Raw genomic sequence first — 17142 nt, 5'->3', positions numbered from 1 at the left:
ATCACAAGTTGTACGGTGTGATTGGTGTGGCTGGTATGAGTCTTACCCGGGATTCATAATTCCTCCCTTATTGTGTACGCTCGTCCGGGCACAGTACCTAACTGGCTTGGAGGAGGGTCATAGGGGGAGGAGCCAGTGCACACCACCTGATCCTAAAGCTTTACTTTTTGTGCCCTGTCTCCTGCGGAGCCGCTATTCCCCATGGTCCTTTCAGGAACCCCAGCATCCACTACGGACTCCGAGAAATAGAATTATCGGTAAGTAAATTCTTATTTTAGACCTTCTATTTCGTTTATTGCCGTTTTAACATTTTTGTTGCGGAACTGGATAATCAGTTCCATAAGGACTAATGAGCATTTGTCTAAAGTGTTCTCCCACTTAGCTTGAAAGTCCCTATTATCTCCAAAAATGGAGGGTTTAAATATTCGTAATCCACGTGGGATCATTTTAGAATCAATATATTTTTGTAAATTAGTACTGTCTAACCAGTTTCTCGTCTCCAGTTTTAAGAGATCCTCCAGTCTGAGGAAGTCACTCCTAAGGGACCTCACCTCAGGCTGGTGACCTGTATCTTGTTCTGTATCCCTTCTGCTGATATAACATAGTACCTTGGAAAAAGATTTAAAATTATAAAGATAAATCAAAAATAACAACCATAATAATGATAATAATTAAAATAACAATAATAACTACAATATAGCTAACCATCTCTTCCCAGTCACTGAATAATATCTATTAGTATTAGAAATTAATCGACACACAATCAGAATTAAGCACTTTACATTTTTATTGATTAGCACTCTACGAAAGTATATATAAATCGAATAAATAGATAGGAATAATAATAATAGAAATAATAATATTAAAATTGAATATATAGATATATGATATATTAATACACCAAAATAAACATAAATAAAATATAAATAAAAATATAAAAAATAAAATATAAAAAATAAATAACAAAAAATAAAACTTAACACTAATAAAAATAATAGTAATAATAATACTAAAAATAAAAATATAAATAAAAAATGTACATAAGAATGTTATTAGTAACATTGCACTAAATCACCAATTAATTAAGAAATTTTGGATTGGATGGACCTAATAATTGATAGCGAATTTGATCTCCCTGGATATACTCTATAATCATGCAAAATATAGTAATTCTTCCTCTCTCCGTTATTTCATCTGAACTAATAAACACATTTATAATGCAGGTATTTTTCCAACATATGGTTCTAGTTTTTATTCTATAAAAAATGCTCCCTATAGTTTATATACTGTAATACATAGGAACTACTTAAAAGGAACCATGATCACACATATAATTTGGTAAAAAAGTTTTATTTATATTCCGTCCGGTTGCTAGGTGACTGAGTTAGTTTATTTACACACAATGTTTTGATTGGACCTTAGAGACCCGTGACCATGCTCACGTGACCAACAACAGTCCGTTCACGTGACTCTGACGCGATACATCTGACCTAATGATCACCTCTGGCCGGATGGTTTCACAAGGTAAAACTATATGCAGTACCATTCGACGAGCGATTCCCGTCACGTGACCGGCAAACGTCCGATCACGTGACCGGAAGATAACATATAATCTTAATCACGTGATCGGCAAATACCCGATCACGTGACGGAACAGCATGCGTTCCAATCTCAAACCATTAATAAACCTTAACACGACTTCCTCATTAGACTAGTCATGTGACTTCCACATGACTGATTAACAAATCCCTATTGGAGAAAACTCAATTAGAGATCACATGACCAGAAATATAATAAGAATTAAATGAATAAAAATAACCAGTTCTCTCGTCTCCAGTTTCGTTTTTACTAATTATGTATATATATAGACTCTCTATTATGAGTATTTACACTAGATTTGTTCTGGTATCATATTATTAACATGTTTAGAATAACAATTAAATCTCAGCTGTTTGCAATGATTACATCACTTCCCCTATAAAAGGGTGACCACTCTCAATGTCACATCACCTTTGAAAAAGTTGCCTGGAGCAACGAAACGCGTTAGGCCAAGACCTGTGTGGACACTTGCTGACCTGCACTTTCATCAAGCCACCTCTTACAGTCAGGACCCTGCACCTTTTCATCTCCGTGAACCAGGACCCTTACAGGCATTGCCTTTTGCCAACCATTTCCACAGGAGAGTCCATCCAATGGAACACGGAGTTCCGAGTGAACTGTGAACCAGGACCCAAACAATTGTCGCCGTTGCCATACGGACTTTGCACTATATGGGAACCTCTTTAAACGGAACACAGATGTGGTAACAACATCCACTCGGATGAACTATTATTTATTTGGTCCATGTACTTGACTGTTTATTTGTTGGTCATAAAATATGCTGATGTGTGCAAAATATACCAGTTAGTGTCAGTATTTACAAATTCTAGTCCACCAGGTTCTTTGTGACATATTGTGTTACAGGTGTAAACATAACTGCCTTAATTTTATTATATTTTACTGTTTTATATAAAAAAACAAGTTATTATTAAATACTTATTTTTATTTTAAATACATATTGTGTCAAAAAGCGCTGTATTTACATCTTTAAGCTTGCTGGGATGCCAGTCTTCCAGTAAGGAATCAGAGTCCCCATTTGTCAGCATTGTATTCGGTTTGCGTGTACTTTTATAGAATATGCCACTGTATAAATATCCGGTCTAGGTTATTGGTTGTCCATGAGTTTCCTGTACTCCTTGTCCGTGAGGTCTATAACTGGGGGGAGGGCGGGTGGTGCTGGGTGCCTGGAAACTGCACTCTGGGGCATAGAGAGCTTCCGTAGAGCCACCTGCAGAGTCACTAAGATGGTCCAAGCGCTTATCGTTTTCCAGGTACCCTGCGGTCTCGCCATTAAGTCACATGTTCAGAGGGCGGGGCTGCGGCCTTGTTCTCGGTGTCACATACTGAAAGCTTACCCTGATAACCGCCTTACAGACGTGATCTTTGGGCTGTCGCAGACTTTACACCGACCAAGCAGCACATTTTGTATCTATGCAGCATCTCGGAACCTCTGCCTTTCCCAAGGCCCCCCCCCCCCCCCCATCTTTTGCAGCATGAATGGATATGGACCCACCTTCATACATTACTGCTACACCCAATGGGGCTGATGTAGATCTGAACACAATGTGGGCGAGTTGTATGCATCCGTGTACCAGTCATCGCCATCCGTGCGCACTATCCCTGGTGCAAAAGGGCTGTATGAAAACAGGCTTATTTACGCTTCAGTGCAATTGGTTCTAGAGCATGTGCAGAGCAAAAACACAAAATATGCGCTCCGCAAACTCTGCTCCAACCCCATTATGTGCAACATGTAAATACAAATGTGGGATTGATGATATTGTTAATCAGCACAGACTGCTGGGGCTGATTCTGAGTTGGGAACAAAGCAAACAGTAACGCGCACCTGTGTAACAGAGTGCTGCACTGCAGAGGAGCAGGTGTAACATGTGCAGAGAGTTAGGTGTGGGAGGGGTGTGTCCTGGCTCAGAGCTACATTGCAGTGAGAAGAAAGCTGCCCAGCATGTGTGGGCTACATGCAGAAGTAGCCAGTAATTGAGCCCCAGGGTTACAACGTGCTGCGCTGCAGGGGGCACATGTATCATGTGCAGAGAGTTAGGTGTTGGAGGTGTGTGTCCTAGCTCAGATCTACATTGCAGTGTGAGAATAAAGCTGCCCAGCATGTGTGGGCTACAAGCAGAAGCAGCCAGTAACTGAGAACCTGGGTAACATCATGCTGCGCTGCAGGGGGCAGATGTAACATGTGCAGAGAGATGTAGATGTGGAAGGTTAGTGTCCTAGCTCAAATATATGCTGCTGCGTACTAATAAAGTTGTCCAGCATGTGTATGTCCCAGATAAAAAGTTACTGGCTTATTTTGGCTTTGCTTCCACCTCAGAAACAAGTCGGCCATGTGAAACGTGTTTCTGTAGTGCTGCTCCCATGGGAGATCATATTCAGATGTTGTCTTCATCTGTTATAGAAATTGGTCACTGTCTACATGCATGTAGGTCCCTGAGCACGTATAGTAATTGGGCTAAATTTACTAAGGTGGGAGGTTTTATTTAGAACTGGTGTTGTTACCAATAGCAACAAGTCAGATTCTATCCATTATCTTCTAGAAGCAGCTAGAGCAATGTTAAGTAGAATCTGATTGGTTGCTGAGAGTAACATCACCGGTTTTAAAAAGAAACCCCTCAAACCTTCGTAAAGTTACCCCGCTGTATTAGTGTTACTGGTGTTTTGTGAATCATCTGACTTGGCTCTTTGTGGACAGCAGGATTCCTCTCAGAAGGAGCACCCCTAGAGGGGGCAGGAAGGCACAAGAGCCACGGGAGAGGAAGAAGCCGGGCCCCAAACCAGGCTGGAAGAAGATTAAACGAGAACGGTTTGTATTCTGTCTCTTTTCCTCATGATAGTAACGGATTGGCCCAAATGTATTAAACCTTAAAAAGTGATAAAGTACCAGCCAATCAGCTCCTAATTGTCACGTCACAGACTGTGTTTCAAAAATTTGCTATAAAAAATAACTACCGCACAGTTAGAAGCACCCATTTATTAATATTATCAATTGTTGTAATGTAGCCGGCGGTTCTACCTGCTACCAATTTGTATACTTGTAGAGTAGATTCCCAGTAGTATCGTTCATTTATTCTGCTCCCTCCTAGTGGCTGCGTCTCACCAGAAATCTGTCCTGTGTTTTGCAGGGAGGAACTGCCTACAATATACAAGTGTCCTTACCAGGGCTGCACTGCAGTCTACCGCGGCGCAGACGGCATGAAGGTAAAGCGAAGCGATGGACATTCCATTACTGCCGACATAAGATTACCAGCCGAGATCAGATGTTTGCGATTTTACAATGTAACTGAGTTAAAAAAATAAATCTCAATTTGGAAATATCCTCCTTTAAAGGTCAATTTAAAATTGAAAAAATAAAAAAAAATATGGTGTTTACACATTCTCTCAATTTCATCTTTTTGTATTTCTGAAAACCTTTAATACATAGTGATTTATGAACATATATTACTCCAACAAACAGACGTTTGTAACTAGCATCAAGCATGTAAGAGACCTAAATGTCCTCTTTTGGGGTTCCAGCATGAAAACGGTCGGCCTCCACTGATTTAGATACCGGACAAGTATTTGACCCTCTTTTATTAATTATGTATTGGGTCAAAATTAGATGCCATTTCCTATAAACAAAGGAAAACCTGTAGTCTGTGATTCTCTTCCGTCTTCTCTAGAAACACATTAAGGAGCATCACGAGGAAGTGCGAGAACGTCCCTGTCCACATCCCGGCTGCAACAAGGTGTTCATGATAGACCGGTACCTGCAGCGGCACGTCAAGCTCATCCACACAGGTGATTTGCAGTTTGTGTGACTTACTAAGGACACTTATAGCGCCAGGTGTCTGATACATTGCATTTCATTCTCTTTACCTAGAGGAGAGGAATTACATCTGCGACCAGTGCGGACAGGCCTTCAAGCAGCGGAAACACTTATCTGTGCATCAGATGAGACACTCAGGAGCTAAACCCTTACAGTAAGTGCAGATCTGTGCGTGAGATGAGACACTCAGGAGATAAACCCTGACAGTAAGTGCAGATTTGTGCGTGAGATGAGACTCAGGAGCTAAACCCTTACAGTAAGTGCAGATCTGTGCGTGAGATGAGACACTCAGGAGCTAAACCCTGACAGTAAGTGCAGATTTGTGCATGAGACACTCGGAAGCTAAACCCTGACAGTAAGTGCAGATTTGTGCGTGAGACACTCGGAAGCTAAACCCTGACAGTAAGTGCAGATTTGTGCGTGAGACACTCGGGAGCTAAACCCTGACAGTAAGTGCAGATTTGTACGTGAGATGAGATCTAAACCCTGACAGTAAGTGCAGATTTGTGCGTGAGACACTCGGGAGCTAAACCCTGACAGTAAGTGCAGATTTGTGTGTGAGACACTCGGGAGCTAAACCCTGGCCATAAGTGCAGATTTGTGCGTGAGACACCCGGGAGCTAAACCCTGACAGTAAGTGCAAATGTGTGCGTGAGATGAGAGCTAAACCCTGACAGTAAGCGCAAATCTGTGCGTGAGGTGAGAGCTAAACCCTGACAGGACGTTGCCTCCTCCGTGGCTGTATCATAGTGGTTGAGCTGCATGTGGTAGTTGTGGTGACAATGAGCACAGTCTAATGCATGTCCCTCCCTTTGCCAGATGTGAAGTGTGTGGTTTCCAGTGCAGACAGAGAGCGTCACTGAAGTACCACATGACCAAGCACAAGGCCGAGGCAGATCTGGAATTTGCGTGTGACCAGTGCGGGAAAAGATTTGAGAAGGCGCACAACCTCAATGTGCACATGTCCATGGTACATCCACTCACCCAAAGCCCGGCCAAGCCTCCGGAAACTGAACCTGACATCCCCTCAGGGACTATGGAAACAGTAAAGCCACAACAACTCCACAGCTGAGGACTATGTGGATAAATGGAAAAAGAAGTAGAACTTGACACTTTTTATATTGTTTTTAACAGATTTTACTGTACAGGGCATAGAGTGCATCCACCACTTGCGTTGTTGCACAGAGAACATAGAGCAGAGCGCACCCTTCCCGGCTTCAGGCCATTGGGTGTCCTTTGCTGTTTAGCGGAAGTGTAGCCCCAGAAACACTTTGCTGCAGAGCAGCGCTGGCGTCTCTTCTGGGGGCTTAAGGGTCTCTTACCATTCTAACATAACCACCGGTAGATAATTTATGATAACGATTTGAATAAATTATTTACACAATAAACAGTTGCTGGGTTAGTCGTCCTTTCAGCAGAACACCAGAGCGGTGACCGTGCACCAATCCCAAGCTCAGCGCTTAGAAGAGATCGGGCTCATCGTACAAATCGTTGTCATGGGATGGTTGTAGAAAGTTCCTCAGCAGCACAGCTAGCTCGGGGTCCTTCTCCTCCCAGGAGTCTGCAATCTACAGGAAGATCGGGTAACGCAAAGCATGGGTATATACACTGAGATTGTAGGAAGAAGCTCTAGGTCAGGCATGTCCAAACTGCGGCCCTCCAGCTGTTGAGATACTACACATCCCAGCATGCCCTGACACAGCTTTAGCATTCTCTGACAGCAAAACTGTGTCAGGGCATGCTGGGATATGTAGTTTCACAACAGCTGGAGGGCCTTAGTTAGGACATACCTGCTCTAGGTCTATGTTGATGATTACAGTAGCTGTTCCTTTACCATTGAGAGGCAGGTTCAACCATAGATAGTACAGTAAACATGACCCGTCGGCTTTGGAAAGGAGCCCTATGCATAGGGTGTGATAGAGAACATCAGGGGTTCTCCCATATTCAGCATAGGTTAGATTTTTCCCTAGGTACAGTATCTCAGAAGACTGCACGCGTTCCCCCTGCGTGGATGCATCAGATTAACTCCATACCTTGGAATTGATAATTATAGGAACTGTGGACAAGGATCAGCCAGAGAACATGCATCAATTGCTCTCTCCCGGTGGTAACCAGTAGAGCAGGCATTCCCAACCACGGTCCTCAAGGCACACTAACAGTGCAGGTTTTTGTGATATCGTGTTTAAGTAAATAATATCAGAAGCCACTGCTACAACTACACACTCTTCCTTCAGCAGCCATATTCTCTATGAGGAGGCCGTAAATGAAACACCTAATACAGTTTGAAATCAGGGGCGGCCTGTTTGTGGCCGCGCCAGTGATGTGACCTCGGCCAACAGCCCTTCACTCCTAGCCAGTAATGTGACATCGGCCAACAGCCCTTCACTCCTAGCCAGTAATGTGACATCGGCCAACAGCCCTTCACTCCTAGCCAGTAATATGACACTAGACAACAGCCCTTCGCTCCTAGCCAGTAATGTGACATTGGCCAACAGCCCTTCACTCCTAGCCAGTAATGTGACACTAGACAACAACCCTTCACTCCTAGCCAGTGATATGACACTAAACAACAGCCCTTCACTCCTAGCCAGTGATATGACACTAAACAACAGCCCTTCACTCTTAGCCAGTAGTATGACACTAGACAACAACCCTTCACTCCTAGCCAGTAGTATAACACTAAACAACAGCCCTTCACTCCTAGCCAGTAATATGACACTAGACAACAGCCCTTCACTCCTAGCCAGTAATATGACACTAGACAACAACCCTTCACTCCTAGCCAGTAATATGACACTAGACAACAGCCCTTCACTCCTAGCCAGTAATATGACACTAGACAACAGCCCTTCACTCCTAGCCAGTAATATGACACTAGACAACAGCCCTTCACTCCTAGCCAGTAATATGACACTAGACAACAGCCCTTCACTCCTAGCCAGTAATGTGACATCGGCCAACAGCCCTTCACTCCTAGCCAGTAATGTGACATCGGCCAACAGCCCTTCACTCCTAGCCAGTAATATGACACTAGACAACAGCCCTTCACTCCTAGCCAGTAATGTGACATCGGCCAACAGCCCTTCACGCCTAGCCAGTAATGTGACATCGGCCAACAGCCCTTCACTCCTAGCCAGTAATATGACACTAGACAACAGCCCTTCACTCCTAGCCAGTGATATGTCACTAAACAACAGCCCTTCACTCCTAGCCAGTAATATGACACTAAACAACAGCCCTTCACTCCTAGCCAGTAGTATAACACTAGACAACAGCCCTTCAAGGCCTCCGATCCTAACAAGAATCAAATATTCCCATAAACATCCTTAAGGTAGTAGAGGTGTTGCAAGCTCTTGTTCATTGGTAAAGGTTATGGTTTCCTCTTCCTTAGAGAAGATCATAAAACCTGCCTACACATCTAAACCAACTAAGGAGGAAAGCGTAAATAGGTGTAGAGGAAAAGCAGGCTTAAGTGCAAGCAAACAATAGTCTGTAAAGATTGCTATGTTCTACCTGGGGAAGCTGGTTCCGGAGTGCAGTACTGGGCTGTGGGGACTTCACAATGCACCTGAGTAGGAGCCGGCGGCCACTGCTGAAGAGATCATGGCTATCCATCTAAAGAGAGGACAAATGAGCCAGGTCCCCATTATAATTATTGTACGCTGCTGTCCCGCCTATCTTAGAGACCTACCTGTAGGGGATCAGCGAGAGGACTGCCATCTAGAAAGAGCTGAATGAGTTGGTCATACATCTTCAGCGCGACAGACAAGAAGTTGTGCTGTTTGACGACACTTTCCAACGGAAGAGATGGGGCCAAACTGCAAACACGATGGGAAAAGCGAAGATATGGTGATGACTGGTAATACATGAATTCCCTCTTCCTCACTGACAACACTGTGGCACAGTTATTACCAGCAAAACTATTAGTGCATGCAAGCTCTTACCTGAAGAAAGCCAGAGGAAGGAGGCTGAGAAACTGGTCAGACGCAGTCTGATGAAGGATGTTTGTGGTGGAGCCTGACAGACACAAAGTACAGAAAGGCTGCCGTTACTACGTCTTACCCTGCCCGTAATGAGCAGAAGTGTGCTATTTAGTTTCTAAAACACATACATATTACGCAACACTCTCAAAAGTGGATTTTGGTACCAGATAAATCCTTTTCTTTGAATCCATAGGGGGCACTGGAGTACTCTTGGGATATGGACGGGGCGTTAGCAGGGACAGGCACATTTAAATATTTAAATTAGTAACCCTCCACCCCCTCCATACTCCAAAGATGCCTCTGTGTATTTTTGCCAAACAGGAGCAAAAGAGAGGATGAACAATGGAAAATTACATATAACATTATAACGGACAACTAAAAAGTTGACACGACAACAGATAACAATCACCTTAACATTCAAGCAAGCAGGTGATAATGTGTTACCATAAGATAAACTGAACTTACCACAAGACAGGTGAAACTGCTCTGGGTGGGCGTCCAGTACCCCCTATGGATTCAAAGAAAAGGATTTATCTGGTAAGTACCAAAATCCACTTTTCTTTATCATCCACTAGGGGTCACTGGAGTACCCTTGGGACGTACCAAAGTTTCCCGCTTGGGCGGGACAGCTGTTTGGCACCTGTAACACTAGATGGCCAAAGCTAGACGCTGATGCCGCAAAAGTATCAAACTTGTAAAAGCGCACATACGTGTGCACTGATGACCATGTAGCTGCACTGCAAAGTTGCGTCGTGGAAGCCCCACGACCCGCTGCCCATGACGTTCCCACAAACGTGTGGAATGTGCTGAAACTGATGTAGGCGGTTGTCGACTAGCATGAAAGTAAGCTTGACGAATGGTCAGATTAATCCATCTAGCTAAGGTCTGCTTGGAAGCTGGCCAACCTACCTTGACTGCATCATTGAGAACAAACAATGTATCCGTTTTACGTACAGTTGATGTACGGGCCACATAAACGCGTAGTGCGCGTACCACATCCAAAGTAGCTGGAGTTCCTGAACCTGCTGAGAGAACAGGAACTACGATTGGTTGATTGATGTGAAAAGAAGATACTACCTTTGGTAGAAAAGCGGAATTCGTCCGAAGTTCCGCTCTGTCATCATGAAAGACTAGAAACAGTACTTTGCATGACAAGGCACCCAATTCAGAAACACATCTTGCTGCAGCTAAGGCTAGGAGAAAAACTGTTTTCCAAATAAGAAACGTAAAATCCACTTGTTGTAAAGGTTCAAAAATAGGAGACTGCACAAAATCCAAAACTAGATTCAAGTCCCATAGAGCTGTAGGTGGTATAAATGGAGGTTGAACTCTAAGGACACCTTGCAGGAAAGTTTGAACTGTTGGCAAAAGGGCCAAACGCTGCTGAAAGAAATTTGACAAAGCAGAGACCTGCACCTTTAGTGTAGATAAACGTAGTCCTCCATCTAACCCAGTCTGTAAAAATAGCAACAGACGAGATAACTTGAAAGAAGATGTCGGAAACTTCTGAGATTCACACCAACCAATATGAGTTTGCCAAATTCTGTGATAATGAGCTGCTGTAACTGGCTTCCTAGCACGTAACGTGGTTGGTATAACAGACTCTGGAATGCCCTCTCGTCTTGAGAGCGGTTTCAACAGCCACCCCGTCAAACGCTGCCGCGCTAAATCGGGGAAAAGAACGGACCCTGTTGCAGAAGGTCTGGACATAGCGGAAGCAGCCACGGATCGTCTGCGAGTAGACTATGGAGATCCGAGAACCATGCTCTCCGAGGCCTATGAGGCGCCACTAGTATGACGGTCATGGATTCTCTTTTGATCCGCTTTAGCAATCAAGGATGCAGTGGAAATAGATACACAAGGCTGTATGGCCACACTACGATAGAGCATCCACTGCCACTGCCTTTGGATCTCTTGTTCTGGACACATGGGCCCTCATTCCGAGTTGTTCGCTCGCTAGCTGCTTTTAGCAGCATTGCACACGCTAAGCCGCCGCCTACTGGGATTGAATCATAGCTTTGCAGAATTGCGAATGAAAGATTAGCAGAATTGCGAATAGAAATTTCTTTGCAGTTTCCGAGTAGCTCGAGACTTACTCTGCCACTGCGATCAGTTTCGTTCCTGGTTTGACGTCACAAACACACCCAGCGTTCGCCCAGCCACTCCCCCGTTTCTCCAGACACTCCCGCGTTTTTTCCAGAAACGCCAGCGTTTTTTCACACACACCCATAAAACGGTCAGTTTCCGCCCAGAAACACCCACTTCCTGTCAATCACACTACGATCAGCAGAACGAAAAGAAATCTTCGTTAAGCCGTGAGTAAAATACCAAACTTTTGTGCTAATTTACTTGGCGCAGACGCACTGCGAACATTGCGCATGCGCAGTTTGCGACTTATCGCACCAATGCGAAGAAAAAGAACGAGCGAACAACTCGGAATGAGGGCCATAGTTGGGTATCTGATTATTTTGGCGAGACGCCATTAGATCCTTAGACCTTTAGAACTGTGGGTAACCCCACCACTGGACTAACAACTGGAACACTTTTGGATATAAAGCCCATTCTCATGGATAAAAATCCTGATAACTGAGATAATCTGCTTCCCAGTTGTCCACTCCTGGAATGAACAACGCTGATCTAAAACTGGAATCACTGATCGCAGCAATTCCATCTTGAACCTGTAGTAAGTGACATAGTGGGGGGAATTCAAATGTTTGAAAAGTTGGTTGGGTGTCTGCGTTTTCCTGTCTATTAGATAGGAAAAAAAAACAGACACTTAACTGACTTTTCAAACAATTGAATACCCCCTACTGATTGAGCCCCTTTAGGTTCAATATCTGTTTGGCCGAGCCGTCCGGCTTTGGTACTACAAAAAGATTGGAATAATAACCTTGACCTTGTTGGTGTACTGGAACCTGAATCAAAACTGCTGAATCTGCGGAAGACTGAATAGCGGTCTGCAGAACCGCCTTCTTGTCTCCTGACACAGGCAGACCTGTCTTGAAAAACTGCATTGGTGGTAGACAATCAAACTCTATTTTGTAACCCTTGCACACTAAATTGCGGATCCATCCATCTGTGGATGAGTAAAACCACGCCAAGTGAAATGTTTGAAGGCGTGCTCCCACCACTGAAGATCCAAGATGGTCTGGGAGCCCGTCATGCCACTGGTTTGTCAGCTGGCTTTGTTTCCTGACGACGGGTAGTGGTTTGATGAAAACCACATCCTCTACCATGTCTACTGTGTACGGTTGTTCCTCGAGCACAGCCTCGAAAGGACTGAGGTCTAAAAGATCTGAACGCTGGTCCAGAGTACTTTTTTTTAGTTACTGGTGTGGGCAATGGGAGGAACACAGATTTTCCTCTAGTAGCCTGAGAAATCCATTTGTCCAATTCAGGACCAAATAACATCGCCAGTATAAGGCATCGCCTCTATTCCTCGTTTCGACTCAGCCTACCACAACCGTAACCGAAGCACCCGACGGGCCACAATAATAGAGGCTGAAATCCGAGAACTGACTTGTCCAACATCCATAGATGCCGTAACCAAATACTCAGCCGACTCACAAATGTGATCGGTTAGAAGTATAAGCTGGTTTGAGGAAAGACTTTGTTGTAGGCCTAACCTGAGCTGTTTAGCCCATGCTCCTACACCCTTGTTAACCCAAACACCAACTAAAGCCAGTCTAAGTAACACCTCTGCTGCTGTATAAATGGACTCTAGCTTACGCTCCGACGGGTCTTTAAGCGTTGTTGCAGCTGGGACTGGAAGGGTTAACGTTTTTGAAAGTTTTGAAACTGAAGAATCCACTGGTGGCGAATTTTCCCATTTAGTTGTCATAGACTGTGGGAATGGGTAGTTAGACAGAAAATGCTTTGGTACAGAAAACCCGTTTATCTGTATTTTGCCATGCTTCTGTCAACTGCTAAATAAGAGAATCTGAGAAAGGAAAACACACACAGTCGCCCTTTGTCGTTTAGCAAATAAAACCTCATCTTTTAAGAGGCTCCTCTGTCTCAGTGAAATCTAGGACCTGGCGTACCGCCCTGATGAGATCATCAATGCCCAGGCTATCAGTGACCTCACTATCTGACTCTTGGCCCAATTCACCTTCCTCCTCTTCTTGAGATACCAGGTCTGGCATTGAATCATCAGATTGTAAAATTGAGAAAATCGGTAAATTATGAGACAAATTATGACTACTCTTAGAATTAGAACTATTCATAGACTTTTGTAAGCCCTGCATAGTTCTCGAAATATCCTGAGCCCACTCTGGCTGCTCAGACGGCAATGACCTTGGATCAGACCTTGCTGACTCACGGTCCTTCCATGCAGCGGACAATTCCGTCGCCAAATCAGCCATCATAGCCCAAGGAGGATCAGGGCAAAGGTCCTTAGCTGGACCCGAATTTGCAAGACACACTGTGCATGTGGAAGTTCCATCACGTAACACACTATCACAGACCAGCTGCTTTTCTGATTTTGCGTTTGCTTTTCCAGTCATCATGCACACAGACAGTAATACACAACAGTAATACAGTGAAACAAAAGTATGCACTCTAGTACACACTAAGTTCTGTTAAGTATGTGCTTCACTGAAAACCCTACTAACATCCCTGCCGCCTCCAGTGGCCGAGTGTTGTAGGACCGACACCAAAATTCCTGCAGGAAGCAGGAAGTCATTATAAAATGGCATCCACCCATTATAACATATATACTGTAGACTATGCAAACAGGTCTCTAAATACATGTAACTACACAAAGCACTCCCCAGCATAGGCTTAACAGCCTGTTTTGCCCCTTATAGCCATGGCTTGTGAGGGGAATCGCTGGACTTGGGACCGCCATTTCCCACCCACACCGCTTCTTAGTCATTGCATGTGAGCCGCGAGTGCAGGCAGCCCCGGCTAGCTGAATGTCTCCCCACCCCCCCGTGCAGCCCGGCAGCTATATGTGAGCTGACCGCGGCGGGGATCTGGGAAGCGGGGATGGTCACCCAGAGGTGGCAGTGTGAGCTGACCGCGGCGAGGAATCGTAGAGCGGTGACGGGCACCAAGCAGCGGCAGTGGAGCTGACCGTGGCGGATCTGGGGAGAGGTACAGCACTGTCAAAAACCACCCCCACACTCATTACATCTCCCCAGTAACAAAACCGGCCCCATGGAGCAGCGGCAGCATGAGCTGACGCCCGCTCCTTACCTTCCTCTGTACAGGTGTCGCTGGGGTCTGGAAGCTCTGATGGGGCTTCACAGTAAGCTCAATCCTGCAGCCAAGGCTGAAATCAGCTAACACTGATTGAGGTCTATGGCGGTGCTTCTCATATAAGCGCCAACAAGCCGTTTGCTGCGTGTAGCAGCACACACAGTCCCGGACCCAAGCTTCTTAGTAAGCTGGGAAGGGGCTGTGAAGTGAAAAATAAAAAGTTTTGTAAGAAAAAAGTAAATTCTGGAGCTAAGTCCAGAACGTGCCTTCCCTGGTGAGGCACACAAAACACTGAGGTATCTTGGGAGTATAGAGGGGGAGAAGGGTCATTAATTTAAATATTTAAATGTGCCTGTCCCTGCTAACGCCCCATCCCAAGACTACTCCAGTGACCCCTAGTGGATGACAAAGAAAAGAGTATTTAGCCATATATATCAGTCCCTGGCCCAGTGGAGCTTGCAATCTATATTCCCTACCACATACAACACACACTGGTTACTTTTTGTCAGAAGATTATTAACTAGGGTGGCCAATCCCAGGCCATTTTTTCAATCCCGGGATTGGTTTCTTTGCAGTGTCTGCCGCTGCTGCCCCACATAACTTACAGTCATCTAACTGGGTGGGCCCACCTGCTGCTGAGTTGCGGTCGGGCCGGTGCAGGCACTAAGAACCAAGCAATGTGTGGCTGCCTGCGCAGCGTGACCTCTGACTCCACGCCACGCTGCGCAGAGCCGAGGTCAGGGTGAGGTGAGCAGGGCAGCGTCTGAGCCTCCTGAGGAAGCTCAACACTGCACGACATTGAAAAAACAAAGGGGCTTCCTAATACCGAAATCCCCGGGATTGGAAGCCCAGCCCATAGAAACTCCACATACACAGGGTCCTGCTCAGGTATTGAACTAATTACATCAGCAGAGGCAAATCCCCGTAACATTTCTCCCCACTACCGCTAGCTGCTATATAGCAACGCAGCGTCACACCGGGCTGGAAGGAGAGCACAGACTCCATTCCTACCACTACATCATCATGCTGCCCCATAGAAACCTTACCACCACTGCTGGAACCTGGAACCTTACCACCATTGCGCTGACAATGGAACTGAAGCACCAAAATATCAGCAGATTGAGAACATGAGAAACTCTTATCTCCATTACGCTACCATCACGTTCTGTACATACTCACGTGTGTCCTTGGATATCTGGAAGGCTGTTACCCAGTTGCCTCCTCTCTCGTCCATACAGTGGATAATTTGCAAACAGCTTTCCACTGTCCCTTTGCGTTCAGCTGAGGTTCCCTAACCGGCGGTCAAACAAATGAAAGAGAAAAAAAAGTTGCACAATTAGTCAGTTTTGTGTCGTGAAGAACAGGTTCCATTGCAACCGTTCTAGAGCAGGAATTATTTTAGTGGCCCAAATGAAGATATTCACCTTTAGTATAACCGGGATGAGATCCAAGACAGAAAGAAAGAGCAAGGAATCCAACAGCTGCAACACAAAGGTGGAATTTCATGGAATATTGAACCCAATAAGCACAATTGAATTAATAAAAAAAATAGGATTTTAATACCTACCGGTAAATCCTTTTCTCTTAGTCCGTAGAGGATGTTGGGGACTCCAAAAGGACCATGGGGTATAGACGGGATCTGCAGGAGACATGGGCACACTATAAGACTTTGAATGGGTGTGAACTGGCTCCTCCCTCTATGCCCCTCGTCCAGACCTCACTTATAGGAACTGTGCCCAGAGGAGACGGACATTTTCGAGGAAAAGGATTTTGTTAAATTAAGGGTGAGATACATACCAGCCCACACCACAACACACCGTACAACATGGCATTTAATTAAACCCAGTTAACAGTGTGAACTAAAACAGATCAGCAACAGTCTGACCCTTACCAAACACAACCTTTGTGTAACTGAAGCAATAACTATATACAAGTACTGCAGATAAAGTCCGCACTGGGACGGGCGCCCAGCATCCTCTACGGACTAAGAGAAAAGGATTTACCGGTAGGTATTAAAATCCTATTTTCTCCTTCGTCCTAGAGGATGCTGGGGACTCCAAAAGGACAATGGGGTTTATACCAAAGCTCCAAACCGGGCGGGAGAGTGCGGATGACTCTGCAGCACCGATTGAGCAAACATGAGGTCCTCATCAGCCAGGGTATCATACTTGTAGAACTTTGCAAAAGTGTTTGACCCCGACCAAGTAGCTGCTCGGCATAGTTGTAATGCCGAGACGCCTCGGGCAGCCACCCAGGATGAGCCCACCTTCCTAGAGGAATGGGCTTTCACCGATTTCGGTAACGGCAATCCAGCCGTAGAATGAGCCTTTTGAATCGTATTACAGATCCAGCGCGCAATAGTCTGCTTAGAAGCAGGAGCGCCAACCTTGTTGGGCGCATATAGGGGGTAATTCCAAGTTGATCGCAGCAGGAAATTTTTTAGCAGTTGGGCAAAACCATGTGCACTGCAGGGGGGGGGGGGGGCAGATATAACATTTGCAGAGAGAGTTAGATTTGGGTGGGTTATGTTGT

The 17142-nt window shown here is 45.1% G+C and overlaps 2 protein-coding genes across 6 annotated transcripts in view; one reads left to right on the top strand and one right to left on the bottom strand.

Moving 5' to 3' along the window:
- ZNF276 (zinc finger protein 276) overlaps positions 1-6813 on the top strand; it is a 33422-nt gene extending 26609 nt beyond the window's left edge. For 2 of the 3 annotated variants that reach the window (XM_063945943.1, XM_063945944.1), the window contains exons 7-11: positions 4313-4423; positions 4743-4818; positions 5280-5397; positions 5480-5579; positions 6245-6813. In XM_063945943.1, the coding sequence (XP_063802013.1) occupies positions 4313-4423; positions 4743-4818; positions 5280-5397; positions 5480-5579; positions 6245-6497 (658 nt within the window). In that variant the 3' untranslated portion in view covers positions 6498-6813. The remainder of the gene's footprint in view (positions 1-4312; positions 4424-4742; positions 4819-5279; positions 5398-5479; positions 5580-6244) is intronic. The other variant, XM_063945945.1, reaches the window with a different exon arrangement.
- Positions 6539-17142, bottom strand: part of FANCA (FA complementation group A) — a 179777-nt gene continuing 169173 nt past the window's right edge. For all 3 annotated transcript variants that reach the window (XM_063945942.1, XM_063945940.1, XM_063945941.1), the window contains 6 exons: positions 16035-16091; positions 15790-15901; positions 9370-9442; positions 9117-9243; positions 8939-9040; positions 6539-6993 (listed from right to left, as the gene is read on the bottom strand). In XM_063945942.1, the coding sequence (XP_063802012.1) occupies positions 6886-6993; positions 8939-9040; positions 9117-9243; positions 9370-9442; positions 15790-15901; positions 16035-16091 (579 nt within the window). In that variant the 3' untranslated portion in view covers positions 6539-6885. The remainder of the gene's footprint in view (positions 6994-8938; positions 9041-9116; positions 9244-9369; positions 9443-15789; positions 15902-16034; positions 16092-17142) is intronic.

This window comes from Pseudophryne corroboree, chromosome 11, assembly GCF_028390025.1.
Source record: "Pseudophryne corroboree isolate aPseCor3 chromosome 11, aPseCor3.hap2, whole genome shotgun sequence".
NCBI lineage: Eukaryota > Metazoa > Chordata > Amphibia > Anura > Myobatrachidae > Pseudophryne > Pseudophryne corroboree.
The sequence above is the reverse complement of the archived record's forward strand: the minus strand, read 5'-3'. Positions and strand labels throughout refer to the sequence as shown.